This window comes from Stegostoma tigrinum, chromosome 4 (assembly GCF_030684315.1).
Source record: "Stegostoma tigrinum isolate sSteTig4 chromosome 4, sSteTig4.hap1, whole genome shotgun sequence".
In the NCBI taxonomy this organism is placed as follows: domain Eukaryota; kingdom Metazoa; phylum Chordata; class Chondrichthyes; order Orectolobiformes; family Stegostomatidae; genus Stegostoma; species Stegostoma tigrinum.
Window position 1 is genome coordinate 28,001,862 of NC_081357.1, and position 16,857 is coordinate 28,018,718.

Below are 16,857 nucleotides of genomic sequence, written 5' to 3' on the forward strand. Positions count from 1 at the left end.
TTTAGCTTTCTGCATTTCTCCAATTAAATAATTCGGTTCTCTGTTGTTCCTCATAACCCCGCATTTGCCTATATCATGTTTGTCTACTTGACTAACCTTACTGAAATCCCTTTTTGTAGTGTTTGTCTCAACCTCACTAGTTGCCTTACTTCCAATATTTGTGTCATCTCTGAATGTTGCTATAGTACATTGACTTTCCTCAGGCACATCATTAATGTACATTGTAAATATTTGCTGTCCTAGCACTGATCCATGTAGCACTCACTCACTTACAGGTTGCAATCCTGAAAATTCCCCCCATATTCCAACCCTCTGCCTTCCATCAGGTAGCCAATCTATTCATGGTAACATACTACCTGTAATGCTGTGGGCTGTTATCTTAAGTGGCTTAATGTGTGGTAACTTATCAAACGTCTTCTGAAAGTCAAAATATATTACATCCATTTATTCCCCTTTATCTATTGTGCTCAAAGAATTATGGTAAATTTATCAGGCATGGTTTCTCCTTTATGAGACCTGCTTGATCACATTATGTATTTCTAAATGCCCTGCTGTTACATCATTTATAATAGACTCTAACATTTCCCCATAACAGACTTTAAACTAACTGACCTGGAGTTATCTGATTTTTGTCTCCTTCCATGGATTAGCCATGGGAAATGCATGGTTACAGGGATAGGGTTGAGGGGGGTACGTCTGAATGGGATGTCCTTTGGAGGGTCTGTGTGGGATCAATGGGTCAAATGGCCTGCTTCCACATTCTAGGGATTCTATGATTCCCTTTCTTAAAGGTATTATACTGGCAGTTTTCTAATTCTTTTGGGGTTGTTTAAGAATCTAAGGATTCTTGAAAGATTGCTACAGCATATCAACTATCTCTGTAGCTACTTCCTTTAACATCATAGGTTGCATCCCATCTGTTCCAGGGAACATATCAATTTCCATTTGTTTTCCTCTCACTTTTTTTGCCAGTGATAGTTATTGTATTTATGCAATAAATACTGGCAAGGGACCAGTTAGTTCAGTTGGCTGGATGGGCGGCTACAATGTAGAGTAACGTGTGGGTTCAATTCCCACATCGGCCGAGGTTACCACAGTGTTTTCTTCTCAACCTTTCCCCTCGCCGATGTGGGGACACTCGGGTTAAACCAACACCAGTTTTCTCTCTCTAATAGAAGAATAGCCCCATGGTCTAGTAACCCTTTAGCCTTTATGTCCTCTCCTCCTCTTGTCCTTGATTATTTAGTAACTGTGGAAAGCTGTTAGTGTCTTCTACTGTGAAGACTGATGCAAAATATTTATTCAGCATCTCTTTCATTTCCATTTCTTTGGTATTCTCTACTCTGAGGTCTGTGATAGTGGGTACATTTCAAGTAGCGACATGTAGATTACTAAATACCAATGACATAAAGTGATATGGGGACATTGAGGGAAAAATGCTTTGTATTAGATGATCGCCCATGATCAATTTTAATTGGTAGACATGGTTTGATAGATTGAATAGCCTACTCTTGCTATGTTTCTATCATTGAACCTGTTAGCAATTGTCTTGTTAAGGCTGCTTCTGAGAGCAGTAAGACTCATTGGTTCTGTACAGGAATGGAGTCAAGAAGATTGGTAAGCCTGCGTACCAGGTAGACTGAGTAAATAGTAGTGGTAAATGTCTGTTTCTTGAAGGACATTAGAGAGTAATCATAATCGTTTTGTGAGTTTTTCCTGAAATTATCAAAAATGTATTCAGTGTAATTCCCTAACTTGTCATGGTGTGATTTGAATTCAGGACCTCTAATACCATAGTCATTATGCCTTCCTAACATTTGACAGCTAACACCTACATCTTACAGCCCTTCAGTTTGGGTAAAATGCTTTCTTAAAATTCACTTCTTGCTCAAGCTTTCAAGCATCATCCATCAACTTAATGTTTTTTGCGATACATTAGGATGCTTTATGTGCAGCAAATATTATGTCAGTGGAAATTGCCTTTTTACACTTCCATTTTCTGATGCAAAGTTGTAATTCTCATCATTAAATATTTCCAAAATCCTGCTGGGATGCTTTTGCATATTTAATTGAAATGGGTTGGAATGGTGGGCTCGACAGAATTTTTTTCAAGAAAAACTGTTGTGGTGGATTCAGAGACCTGCAGCTGTGGCATGGAAGAACTATATTCGATTCTACAGATTATTCTGGTTTGAACCATCATTGAATTTTTTTCTATATTTCTGTCTTATGGTGTGTCACCCAACTCAACCTAAATTCCTTCCATAGTACAATGAGCTAAACTGTTTATACCTAAGTCCCATATACAACTTTGAGCCACAAAAAATGCATGGACACAATTGGCGATTTCTGAGGGCTTTGTGCTTTGTTTTGATACAATACATGACTGTTTTTCCGATTTTAATAACAATCAGAGATGTGAGTTGTATCATGGTTGTGGCTTTAAAACTTTTTCCTTTTGCACTGTTTTTACAGAAAATAATTCTGCTCAATTTCTTTGGAATTCAAACATTATTAAAGCTTGATATTGAAGCAAGCATGTTTGAAAAGCTATGTTGAGGCACTGTAGCACATGAGTAACTGCAACATATATCAAGTGGTCCGAGCTGGAGTAGGTGGCGTGATTCTCTTGTCTTTTCCTTAATGATTCCCCTGATTCGGGCCTGAATTTTCCCAAGGGTTCCATATGATCATTTTAGTTATTAAATTTCCATAATATTGCCACTTAAGCAGAGTATTCTGTTGTATAATTGAGCCTACTGTGTGTTTTTTAATGGTTTAATTTTACACTCTTGCTTTTATCTATGCATTTGTTAACATTGTCTCATGATTCATCATTAAGGACCAGTAAGATGCTAATTGATATATCCCTGTTTTACAGATAACACATGCTGAGCTTGGGCTCTTAGAAATTTTTTTGTCACCCTTTGGGATTTAATTTATCATACTTTCTCTTCAATATAATGTACCTGCTAACACCCTTAGCCCATAAATTATGATATACAAGACATTATTTATGGATCCCAGGCTAATAGAAAACTCTTAAAATAGTTCTTTTTATAACTGTATGGTTTCTGAAGAACATGAATCAATGAGAAAAGGTGGCTTAATCTCAAATATTTAATGTGCAGTGCACTTTATGTGAAAAATTATCGCATCTGTTTTATCGGATATAAGGAAAGCACTATTTAACTGCTTATTCAGTGATCGACAGACACTCGCTTATGGCGTAAAGTGGACTCCAAAGCCGTTGTTTTGAGATATCCAAATAAAGGCCAACAGGCGAAGTTCATCTAAATACAGCAACGAGTTCACAGAATTAATACAGTGCAGAGGAGGCCATTTGACCCGTCATGGCTGCACTAGTTCTGTTATCTGGTGCCAATCTTCTGCCTTCTCCCCATACCTCTGCACGTCGCATGTATCCAAATAATCTGCCTGTGCCCTCTTGAATTCCTCAATCGAACATGCCTCCATCACATTTCCAGGAAGTGCAATTCATAGGCTAACTACTCACTGCAGAAAAACATTTTTTTTCCTCCACATTGCTCTTCCTTTATTTGTACATCACTTTAAGTCTATGTCCTCTCTTTTTTTTTCTTTTACGGATGGAAACATCTTCTCGCTATCTGCTGTGTTCAGTCCCCTCATGATTTTGAAAACCTCCATCTAATCTCCTCTCAGCCATCTTCTCACCAAGGAGAACGGGCACAACATCTTCAATCTATCACTAAAACTGAAGTTCCTCATTCCTGGAACCATTCTTGTAAATCGCTCCTGCGCTGTTTCAAATGTATTTGCATCTTTATGCACTCTTTCAAATGGATTCATAACTTTTCTATAATGTAGTTCCCACTGCCATACACTATTCTGCAGCTGAGATCTGACAAGCTGACTTGCTGAGCTTTTCCAGCAATTTCTGTTTTTGTTTCTGATTTACAGCATCCACAATTCCGTTGGTTTTTATTGAGGTTTGACAAGTGTCTTGTACAAGTTCAACATCATCTGCTTGCTTTTGTACTCTCTGTCCCACTTAGTAAAATCAAGGACACTGCATGCTTTAGTGAATGCTCATTTACCCTGTCCTGCCACATTTACTTAAGGGCAGCACGGTGGCTCAGTGGTTAGCACAGTAGCCCTCACAGCACCAGGGACCCGGGTTCAATTCCAGCCTCGGGCAACTGTCTGTGTGGAGTTTGCACATTCTCCCTGTGTCTGCGTGGGTTTCCTCTGGGTGCTCCGGTTTCCTCCCACAGTCCAAAGATGTGCAGGCTGTGTGGATTGGCCATGCTAAATTGCCCGTAGTGTTCAGGGGTGTGTGGGGGTGTAGGGGAATGGGTCTGGATGGGATTCTTCAAGGGGTGGTGTGGACTTGTTGGGACGAAGGGCCTGTTTCCACACTCTAGGGAATCTAATTTACACATTCAAATTCCTCTGCTCCTGCCCATCCTTCAGAATTGTATGCCCAGTTTCATATTTTCTTTTTGTGTTCTTCCTACCGAAGTGTATTACCTCACATTTTCTGGCATTGAACCTCATCTGCCTCCTGTTCAAGAATTCTACCAGCTTGACAATGTATTTTAAGAGTTCCACACTATTCTGCTCGCCAATTCTTCCAGGTTTGGTGCCAGCTGTCAATGTTAAATTCCTGCACACCATGATCCCGATCCTTAAAATTTATCAAGAAAAGCAAAGGTCCAGGGTAGCTCCAGAACAAAACTTCCTCCAGCCCAAAAAGTATCCATTGAGCATTGCTTTCTATTTTCTATTTATCAGCCAGTTTTGTATCCACTTTGTTGCTGTCCCTTTTATGCCATAGCTTATTACTTTCCTCAGTCTATTGTGTTCCACTGTATCAAATGACTGCTGGAAGTCCCTGTATACCACATCAATGGTGTTACCCTCATCAACACTTTCTGTTACCTCTTCAAAATAGTCCAGCAAGTTAGTTAAACATGATTTCTCCTTTAGAACTAGCTAACTCTTCATAATCAAACCATCATTTTTGTATTTGACTACTAATTTTATCCTGAATAATTGTTTCTAGAAGTTTCCTCACCGTTGAAGTCAAATTCACTGTTCTGGAATTACTGAGAATATCCTTACATAACAAAAAGTTTTTTCATGCATCAAGTTTTCTTTAAAATTTGTTCCTATTACCCATCTCTAATTGTTCTTTGATCTGACTGGCCTGCTAGGGCCATTTCAGAGGGCAGTAATGAGTCAATTGCCTTACAAGCCTTACACCTACCATGATGTTTGCAATTTGTGCAATTTGCAATTGGCAGGAGCCCAACTATACCAATACTTTCATTGGCTTCTCCTGTGAGCCGACCTTGCATCCCCTACAATCTGGAATACATTTATTGATGAGCAGGAGCAGGTCACACAAGATAAAATCTTTGCCTTTATCACCTGTTGTGCCAGAAATGTTCACATTCCATGAAAGTATCATAAAAATGATGTATCGACTTGAAAGAACTGTACATTAATTTTGTTTTATTTTTCCATTGGGAGAAACATCTCACTTCAGATGACTTGCTCCTTTTTTTTATTTCCAAGCTGTTGTTCCTGAAACAAATGCTGTCTTTTTGGCCCTTTGTATTTTCTCCTTCTGAGCTTAAAGGAGGCAGGCACCAATGTGGAGCTGAGATGAAAATCAGGCCAGCCATGTTCTTTCTTAATAGGTGAACAGGCTCGAAAGTACAAATGGCCTACTCCTGTTCCTAATTTGTATGTTAGTAATTTAGTTATTTCAATATTAGTTTATCTTGATGGAAAATAGTAAACTTGTTAAAACAATAAAATAAATAGCTTAAATAGAAGCTCAATTCACCATGTGTTTTGTTGTGTTTTGATCTCTTCTCAGTAGGTGAAGTTAAAAATCTGAATGTATTTGAAGTTAAAAATTTGTGGCTAAACAGATATCCTCGACGTAATGGCTAGAGACCGACCACTTTATATGACCAATTTTGCAGTGCATGACTTGCTATAGAGGATTAGCTGATAGTTTGTTTTTAATATGCTTTTTGTATGAATATCTCTGGATATTTTTGTCCTGTCACTTACTTGTTGCTAGAGGATTCTGTCCACCAATGGACCTTGCATTGTGTGACACAGATTGCTTAGACACCTTCATTTAAAGCAGAGTGTCCAAAAGCCCTGACTTTGAGCCCAATTTTTAAAATTCTTTCACTGAATTGTGTCAGTGTCAGTGGCTGGGTTAGCATTTATTGCTCATCTTTAATTGGCCTTGAAAAGTTGTTGGTGAGCTGCATCTTGTGTAGTCCCCAGTGGTCAATACAGCATGATGGCGGTAAGAACGAGCAATGGCAAAGGAATGATGATGTAGTTCCAAGCCTGGGTGTGTAGCTTTCAAAGGAACTTAAAAGTGAAGGTTTTCGCATGCATCTGCTGTCCTCGGCTTGGGAGACAGTGGCATGGGGGTAAATGTCACTGAGCTAGCATTGCTCATTGGTGAAATTTACATTTAATTAAAAATCTGGAATTAAAAGTTAACCCAGTGATGATGATGAAATCATTATTGATAGTTGCACAAACTGTCTAGTTCACTAATGTCCTTTAGAGAAGGAAATCTGCCATCCTTAACTGGTTTGGCCTGCATGTGACTCTAGACTCTCAGCAATGCAGTTAACTCCTTACTGCCCTCTGAAATGGCCTAGCAGGCCGGTCAGATCGGGGGACAAGTAGAGATGGGTAATATGAACAAATTTTAAAGAAAACTTAATGTGTGGCAAAAAACTTTTTGTCATGTAGCTTTTGCAACTTTTGCCAATTATTTTAAATCTATGCCCTCATAGTCTCAATCCTGTCATGTTTGTTGTCATGTCTACCAGGAAGCAGGCTTTATTTTAAAATTCATCTGTGGGATGTGGGCATGATTGGCTGGATGAATGTTTCTTGTCCTATCCATTAGATGCCCGTAAGCAGGTCATGGTGAGTTGCTTTCTTGAACCTGCAGTTCATTTGGTATAGATAAACACACAGTGCTGTCAAAGAGGGAGTTGCAGAATTTTGAGTGAGCGACAGTAAAGGGAGGTTGATATATTGCCAAGTCAGGATGGTGAGTGACTTGGAGTGGTATTTATAGGTTGCGATCTTGCCATGTATTTGCTGCCCTTTCCTTCTAGATTGTTGTAAATTTGGGTTTGGAAGGTGCTGTCCAAGGAGACTTGGTAAATTTCTGCAGTGCATTTTGTAGATTATATGCACTACTGCCGTTGAGCATCAGTAGCGAAGGGAGTGGATGTTTTTAGATATGGTGCCATACAAGCAGGACATTGTTTTGTCCTAGGTGTTATAAATTTCTTGAGTGTTGGAGCTGCAATCACCCAGGCAAATGGAGTCTATTCCAGCTTGTTCCTGATTTGTGCCTTGTAGATGAAGACAGTTTTTGGAGAGTCAGAAGGTGAGTTACTCTCTGTGGTAATCTTGGCCTCTTATCTGTTCTTGTATGTGCAGTACTTATATGGCAAGTTTAATTTAATATTTAATCAGTGGTAAGCCCAGGATATTGGTAGCGATCCTACTGAATGCCAAGATATGAAGTTAGATTTTCTCTTGTTTGCGTGGTGCTAATGTTCCTTGTCACTTGCCAACCCAAACCTGGGTACTGTCCAGGTCTTGTTGAATTTGGAAATGGACTGCTTCGTTATCTGAGGAGTTATGAATAGCTTTGACCATTATGTGGTCATCAGTGAACTTCCCAAGTCAGTCTTATATGAAGAAAGGTTATTGGTTAAGCAGATGAAGATGGTTGGGCCTAGGAAACTAACCTGAGGAACTCCTGCGGGCATGCCATGGAGCTGGGAAGGCTTCCCTGCAATAACTGCACCCATCATTCTTTATGCGAGATAAGATTTCAGACAATGGAGAGTTTTCCCTTGATTCCCATTCACTCTAGGTTTGCTGGAGTTCCTTGATGCCACAATAGGATAAATGTAGCTTTGATGTCAACAGCAGTCATTTTCACCTCAACTCTAATATGTCTGATGAATTGTAGAATCCCTCCAGTGCAGTTAGAGGCCATTCAATCCATCGAGTTTGCACTGACCCTCTGAAGAGAGACCCACCCAGAACCATCTGCCTCAAACTTCTAACCCACATAGCCTACACATCCATGGACACTCCTCGTACTCCTTATGTTTTTCATTGCTGATAACAGTTTCCTCCCTATTTATTCTGGCATCATATCTCTTCATTTTGAATAACTCTGTCATGAAAATGCTGGAGTCAATTATTAAGGATGCAATAACTGAGCATTTGGGAAGTGGTGACAGAATCAGTTCGAGACAGCATAGATTCACTAAAGGAAAATATTGCTCGATAAGTCTTCTGTAGTTTTTTGAGGATGTGACTAGTAGAGTGGACAAAGGTGAATCAGTAGGTATTGTGTATCTGGACTTCCAAAAGGTTTTTGACAAGGTTCCACGCAAGAAGCTAGTGAGGAAAATTAAACCCCATGGTATTGGAGGTAAGGTATTGACATGGATAGAGAACTAGTTGGCAGATAGGAAACAAAATTGGAATAAACAGGTCCTTTTCAGAATAGCAGGCAGTGATGAGTAGGGTGCCACAGGGTTCAGTGCTCTGATGCCAGCTGTTCACAATATACATTAACAATTTGGGCAAAGGAATTGAACGCAATATCTCCAGATTTGCAGATGACACTGAGCTGGGTGACAGTGTGTACTGAGAGGACAATGCTGAGAAACCGCAGGGTGACTTGGATAGGCTGACTGAGTGGGCAAATGCAATATAATGTGGATAAATGTGAGGCTATCCACTTTGGTCGTAAAAATAGGAAGGCACATTATTACCTGAATGGTGGTAGTTTAGGAAACGGTGAAGTGCAATGTCATGGTGGGACAGTTGCTGCAAATTGGCATGCAGGTGTAACAGACAGCGAGGAAAAGTAATGGCATGTTGGCCTTCATAGCGAGAGAATTTGAGTATAGGAGTAGGGATGTCTTGCTGCAGTTAGACAGCTCTTTGGTGAGGCCGCACCCCGAGTATTATGTGCAGTTTTGTTCTCCTGGTCTGAGGAAGGACATTCTTCTATTGAGGGAGCCCACTGAATGTTCACCAGACTGAGTCCCAGTGTGGCAGGACTGACATATGAGGAAAAGCTGGATTGACTGTACTGTATTCGTTGAAATGTAGAAGAATGAGGGGTCGGGGGTGGGGCAACTCATGCCAACATATAAAATCCTGATGGGATCAAATAGGCTAAATGCAGGAAGAATGTTGCTGATTTTGGCGTCCAGAACTAGGGGTCGCCAGTCTACGAATATGGTGTAGGCCATTCAGAACGGAGATGAGGAAGAATTTCTTCACTTAGAGAATTGTGGAATTGTGGAATTCTCTTCCATAGGAAGCTATTGGGGCCAGTTTCTTAGATATATTCAAGAAGGAACTGGACATGGCCATTGCTGCTAAAGGAATCAAAGGGTGTGGGTGGAAGGCAAGAATGGGGTGCTGAAATTGTTTGAGCAGTCATGATCATATTAAATGGTGGTGCAGGCCCAAAGGAATGAAAATAAATCCATTAAAATCCACACTTTTGACTATTTTTGAAATGGTTTTGTCTTGGCTATAACCATTATCAAATAAACAGTATGCGCTTAAAATGATTTCATCAAAACAAATGTCACAGATATCAAATTCTATCCATTACTTTTGATTAGTGTACTAAGCACAAATTTGTAACAAAATGGTCAGAAATGGTATAGCATACTGAAAGCAAAATTAGTTCAATCCTTACTTGTAAATATCAAATAAACAGACCTCCTCCATCGAACTAGATTATTTTAGTGAGAACCGAATTTAAGGAAATGAGCATCTAACTTGTAAGTTTCTCCTACAGTAGACATATCCTCAGTAATGTTTTTGATTACTTAAGATTATATTCATCATCTTTTCTCCTGTCTTGACTAGCGATACAGCATTTACAGAATTGCATTGTTGTTATCTTTTTCTGTCCCTGACTTCTGTATTTTGTTGACCTAGTTCTCCTAATCGGCCTGTTCACAGTTGATATTACACACCTCTGGAGCAGGTGGGACTTGAACCTCGGTCTCTCGGGAGAGGGGTAGGGACACTACCACTGCACTGCAAGAACCACCCAGGTGCATAGACATACATAAAGATAAACTAAAATGCCTGCAAACACTTATAGAACATAGGACAGTACAGTACAGGCCCTTCGGCCCACAATGTTGTGCCGAACTTTTACCCTAATCCTAAGGTCTATATAACCTCCACCCCTACTTTATACTATCATCCATATGCCTATCTAATAGCCGCTTAAATGCCCCTAATGAGTCTGACTCCACTACCCTCTCCGGCAATGCATTCCACGCCCCCTACCACTCTCTGAGTGAAGAACCTACCTCTGACTTCTCCCGTATATCTACCTCCACTCACTTTAAAACTGCGCCCTCGTAATAGCTACCTCCACTCTCGGAAAAGGTCTCTGGCTGTCCACTCTATCTATACCTTTGATCACCTTGTACACATTATGTTGTAAATAATGCATGTTAGGCAGAATTTCATTTGCCCCACTGCAGTCATTCATTCAGGTTTTTTGAGGGTAGCGAGGATGTAACATTTTCACAATCACATGGTAAATATGCCATTATGGTACCAAACACAATGAAATATATAAAATGAACAAATGTAATAAATGCAGCTATATATATTTATCTGGCTACATTAAGTCCTGCAAAGTTTTGATTAACCTGATACCTAAATAACTAGTGTTTCATTATGCAAACAGTTGTAGTGAAAATGAAAAGCAGGAAGGTATGGAATTTGTCACTTGATTCCCCAGTTAATATCATGTTTTGATTCTATAGGGGATTTGTCTACGACAGCAGTAACAGTCTTCAACTGCGAGGTCTTGTTGTTTTATTGATGTCAAAAGCAGCTGGACCTGGCAAAACAGCTGATCCTGTACTTGATGGTGACCTGGTCAGTGGAATCTACCCCAGGTAAGCTTTGCTTAACTGATGTTAGTTACTGTTAGTCAGCATGCTTTTGGGAATTCAGGAGTTGAGTGTTTTTTAATGGCTCTTCCACTTTGTAAACTATCCCTGTCATTCATGGTAGACTATTTTTCTAAAGGGTGTGTTAAGATCTTCCCACTCCTCCCACTCATTAATCTAAAGAGAGTAATGAGAATGTGGAACTTGCTATCTTAAGGAGTAGTGTTGGCAGATAGTTTTCATGTCTTTCATGAGGACAGGAGCTTGATAACATTTATGAAGGTGAAAAGAGGAGAAGGATGTCAAGATTGGGTTAGATGAGGAGACAAGGGAGGAAGCTCCCGTAAAGCTTAAATAAGTGAACTGAAAGGTCTTATTCTGTTCTGCCTGAGAGCCTGGGTGGATAATACATTAGCATTCTCCATTCTTTGAAAGTGACTGTGAGGGGATATGTGAAATTCAACTGGATTATCTGGTGAATGTTCTCTTCCTGCCTCACTCGTTAAGGGGAAGTTACCTGAGTATTTATGGGAGAAGAGAACAGAAGGACATGTTATTAGGTGAGTTGATAGGAGGCTCAAAAATAGCAGAAACACAAAAACCAGGCTGTGCATTTCTGGCTGGGATGTCCATGCCTGGCCTGTTCAGAAATGTGGAGGATGCCCGATGTCAGGGCTTTTCACAGCACAAGATCATTGGGGGAAACCAAGCCGCACTAGCTGCAGTATTCCAGTAAGTCATTGTTGAGAATTGGTGGTTGAGAATTGGTGCTCCAAGCACTACGTTTGGATGCAAGTGCCTTCAGTGGCAACTGATTGCTCATCTCAGTGAATAAGAGAGCTCCTTGGGTCACCCACGAATTGGGCGGTTCAAAGCTAACTAGTGAGCTTCTCTGTGAATCATGGGCCTCGATGCTGAAGCCCCATTTCACCAGAAGCTGCTGGCTAAACACAGGATCCTGGAGGCCTAGTCTTCATCGGATCCAGTATCAGTAAGGTAAGCCATTTTCTTTTGGGTTTCACAGGGTGGGTGTCTTGGGAGAGAGGGAGAGGAAGAAGTGAAAGAGGGTAAAATTCAACACCTGCTCCGTTGTCGCCCTCCCTGCCACCACCCAATCAATGCTTGGTTGGGGCAAATGGAGGCTCACAACAATCTAGCAGATATCAAAATGTGGGGCTGGATGAACACAACAGGCCAAGCAGCATCTCAGGAGCACAAAAGCTGACGTTTCAGGCCTAGACCCTTGAAGGGTCTAGGCCTGAAACGTCAGCTTTTGTGCTCCTGAGATGCTGCTTGGCCTGCTGTGTTCATCCAGCCCCACATTTTGTTGTCCTGGATTCTCCAGCATCTGCAGTTCCCATTATCTCTGATACAATCTAGCAGATATGTTGCCCCCAGTCACCCAGTTCGGAAACCAGCCATTTTTCTCATTGGGAAAGCTGATAATTGAGCTGGTGATGGGTTAATGCCCTAAAGGGAAGCACATTAGCACTTAAAGACCTTAATTGTGCAATGAGTCAAGAAGGTCATCCATGGACCTTCTCACCCAGCACTTAATTGTTGAAGTGATGAAAGAACTCTTGGTCTCCAGGGCCATCACCCTGATGAATACCCTGCTGGTTATTGCCAAAAGGACTAATCACACTGGCTGAAAATCTTTGGGTCAATAATGTAGTCTTTGCATGCATTTGTGAATGTGTGGGTAAATGGTTGGGGTGATGATGCTGAGTCAGAATTATTGTGTGGCTGGGGATTGGAGCATGCTCAGAGGTTGAAGGTGCTGGTGACTGGGGAGCATGTGAAGAGTTCAGGGAGAGTCAGTAGGTATGGGACAGGGGCAGTGCATGGGTAGTGTGGAGAGGTAGTTGTAAAGTTATTCAGGAGTTTGACATGAGTTTAATCTGTCTATCTTTTCCTAGGTAACTGTATAGGTAAATGAGTCGGATTATTCTCATTCAGGCAGTCTCATGCGCTTGGAAATTTCCTATTGGAAGTTTAAAATTCGTTGGCAATCCTTCTGGATTCCGCTCATTGGGAAGCCCAAGGAATCCTAATATGAATCTTTGGGAGCATGCGTGGTTTTGGACGTTCTGATCTGGGCCTCTGTAATGAGAGCTGAGGTGGTTAATGTGCAGACGATGATAATGCATGACAAAATGAGGAATTGCTGGAAAAACTCAGCAGATCCTGCAGCATCTGTGGAGACTGGGTGGCACGGTGGCTCAATGGTTAGCACTGCTGCCTCGCAGCACCAGGACCTGGGCTCAGTTCCAGCCGCGGGTGACTGTCTGTGTGGAGTTTGCACATTCTCCCCATGTCTGTGTGGGTTTCCTCCGGGCGCTCTGGTTTCCTCCGAGGTCCAAAGATGTAGGTGGATTGGACATGGTAAAATTGCCCATAGTGCCCAGTGATGTTTAGGTTAGGTGCGGAAATGTAGGGATAGAGGAGTGAGTCTGGGTGGGATGCTCTTCAGAAGGGTGGTGTGGACTTGTTGGGCCTGTTTCCACACTATAGGCATTCTATGATTCTATAATTAATCTTTAGGGTCCGTTGACCGTTCTTCAGAACCGAAGGTTCCGCATCTTCTCCACAGATGCTGCCTGAACTGAATTTTTGATTTTGTTTCTGATTTCCAGCATCCACAGTTCCCTTTTTTTTGTATGTTAATGTATGGACTAGATGCCAAAAAGAGATAACAAAGACCGATAAAACTACGAAACGAGAGTTGGAGATATGCACAATGAGAAACCTAGAAAACAAAGATGACAGGAAAGAGGTAATGGTGGAATAAGTGAAGGAGAGTTAATTGCAACTGAAATTGTATCAACTCCAGATATTTGATGCAGAATTATGATGCAATTGGAGCTCCTCTTTGAAGTAAGGACAGAATCTGTTTGGTTAGAGTTGAGAAGCAAAAAGTGGGTAATCAAAGACAAAGGGTGGTAGTGGATGGAAAATATTCAACATGGTTCTCAGTTATGAATGGTAACAAGGATCTGTTCTGGGTCCTCTTCTATTTGTGATTTTTGTAAATGATTAGGATGAAGGAGTGGAAGGCTGGATTAGTAAGTTCGTGGATGATACGAAGGTGGGTCATGTTGTGAATAGTGCTGAGGGCTGTTCTAGTTTACAAAGGGGCATTGATCGGATGCAGAGCTGGACTGAGAAGTGGCAGATGGAGTTTAACCCTGAGAAGTATGAGGTGATTCATTTTGGAAGGACAAACTTGAAAGCAGAATACAGGGCTAACAGAAAGATTCTTGGCAGTGTGGAGGAGCAGAGGGATCTTGGGGTTCATGTCCACAGTTCCCTGAATGCTGCCACCCAGCTGGATAGAGTTGTTAAGAAGGCGTATGGTGTGTTAGCTTTCATTAATAGTGACAGTGAGTTCAAGAGCTGTGAAGTTATGCTCCAGCTGTACAAAAGCCCAGCTTAGTCACATCTGGAGTATTGTGTCCAGTTCTGGTTGCTTCATTCCAGGAAAGATACGGAAACATTGGAAGAGGTGCAGAGGAGTTTTATGAGGATGTTGCCTGGAATTGAGGGAAGGCCTTATGAGGAAAGGTTGAGAGAGCTAGGACTTTTCATTTCAAAACGACAAGGATGAGAGGTGACTTGATAGAGGTGTACAAAATGATCAGAGGTACAGATGGAGTAGATAGCCAGAGACTTTTTCCTGGGGTGGAGGTAGCTATTATGAGGAGGCATAGTTTTAAAGTGAGTGGAGGTAGATAAAGAGGAGATGCCAGAGGTAGGCTCTTTACTCAGAGAGTGGCCGGGGCGTGGAATGCATTGCCAGAGAGCTTGGTGGAGTTGGCCTCATTAGGGGCATTTAAGTGCCAATAGATAGGCAAATGGATGATAGTATAAGGTAAGTGTGGAGGTCAGATAGACGTTAGGATTCGAATAAAAGTTCGGCACATCATCGTGGGCCGAAGGGCCTGTACTGTACTATGTTTTATCATGTTATGTACATCTCCAAACTGAGAGAGACAGAGGAGTAAGTCTTGAGTAAAGTCATAGAAGTTCAGACATGTAGAGTGGTGATATTGGGGGAAGCCTTAATTACCAATTGGGATGATAAAGAGGAAGAAAAGGGAAGAATTTCTGACAGGTATTCATGAGGATGTCTTTGACCACTATGTTCCCCATTCAACTGAGAAGGAAGCTTCTGGTCCTGGGGAATGAGGTGAGATTGGGCTTAGATAAGATTTGACTACTATATTGTGGGTTTTAGATTTGTAATGGAAAAGAGCGAAAAACAATCTAAATTAGAACTTGTGAAGGCCTAACTTCAGTGGGATGAACAGAGGCCTAGCTGGGGTAAAACGGTATCAAAAACTGACAGGAAAAATGGGAGGACCAATGGGTGATCTTGAGGACGAGACATTTCAAATACAGGGTAATTATACTTCAGCAAGGTTGAAATGTAGGAGAACTGAGGCAGAATTCCCAGGATAATGGGGCAAAGAGGGTAATACATCTTTGGAGACACAAGGCATGTGTTGAGTTCGTTCCGAGACCAGTGAACAGGAGCCAGATGGAGACTGGATATAAGTCTTAAAGTTTGTCTTATTGAAAGAACTTCTTATTGCATCTTTGAGCTTAAGCTGCTTACAATTAGTAAACGTGGCTTTTTATACGGTACTGCAACAAATACTTGCGTGCAGAGCTTGTTTATACAGCATTCTTATAGTTATCTGTCCCTACTACAATAAACAGATGTTTTCTTTACAAACTATTCACTTATTGTATCTCTCTATCACAACATGACTCCTTTGGGCATGACAGCATTTGCTGTCACATGCCACTTTAGTCATACTGACTACCTTCTGATGCTGCCTGCCACAGCATGGCTAGAATACTTACTTAGGTTTTTTTTAGTATTTACTAGCAGGATGCTGATGAAATACCACTCAAAGCAGCGATGATAGAGGAATGAATGGAGTAAAAAGAATCTGCTCACGCTTTGAATGGATAAATTTATAATCCCAGTTATTTATGGCAGAAATTATAGCAATACCAGAGGAGTGACAGAGATCAGGAGAGGAGCAAATGTGGCACCCTTATTCATGAACATCATTCCTACTAACCAGTTAGTTTGACATCAGTAATGGATAAGGGTTTGGAAACAATAAGTGGAAGAAAAAGTTATTTAATGCTTGGAGAAGTTTGAATTACTTAAGGAAATTCAGTTGTGGATGCTTGCTTCACAAAACTAGTTGAACATTTTCGATAAGTAACAGAAAAAGTTGGTGAAGGGAATGTGGTGAATGTTGTAAAATGGATTTTAAGGAAGCATTTAACAAAGTACCACATAAGTCTCACAACATAATTCACTGTGAAGAAATTGGAGGATCGCAGAATTTTTGCAGTGCAGAAAGAGGCCGTTTGGCCCATTGTGGCTGCACTGCCTGTGCAAAAGGAAGCATTGTGACATTCTGCTGTTGTCCTGCTTTTTCTCTATACCCTGGCACACTGGTTTTGTTTCAATGATCATCCAATACCCTCTTGATTGAACCTTCCTCCACCACCCTTCCAGGCAGTGCATTCCAGATTTGATCTACTCACTTATGTGAAATTGTTTCCTCATCTCACAGCTTCTCAATTTTCATATCACTTTAAGTCTGTGCCTTGTCAATCTTGAACCTTTTTCAGAGGAGGAGTGGTTTCTCCCAGCCTACTCTGCCCAGCCCCCTCATAATTTTGAAAACTTCTGTTAGATCTTTCCATATTCTCTGCAAAGACGGCAGCCCGTACAATTTATCCTTATAATTGAAGTTTTCCATTCCTGTGGTCTAAAAAGTCTCTTAAACAAGTTCAACATCATTTCCTTGCTCTTGCCTAACAG

General features: G+C 41.1%; 1 protein-coding gene across 5 annotated transcripts in view; it reads left to right on the plus strand.

Moving 5' to 3' along the window:
* The window catches only part of pdss2 (prenyl (decaprenyl) diphosphate synthase, subunit 2), a 257,335-nt gene that overhangs the window by 115,525 nt on the left and 124,953 nt on the right, over positions 1–16,857 (plus strand). For 4 of the 5 annotated variants that reach the window (XM_048530440.2, XM_048530442.2, XM_048530439.2 and 1 more), the window contains one exon: positions 10,878–11,012. The exons of the other annotated variant lie outside the window; for it this stretch is intronic. In XM_048530440.2, coding sequence (XP_048386397.1) covers positions 10,878–11,012 — 135 coding nt within the window. The remainder of the gene's footprint in view (positions 1–10,877; positions 11,013–16,857) is intronic. 5 annotated transcript variants of the gene reach the window in all.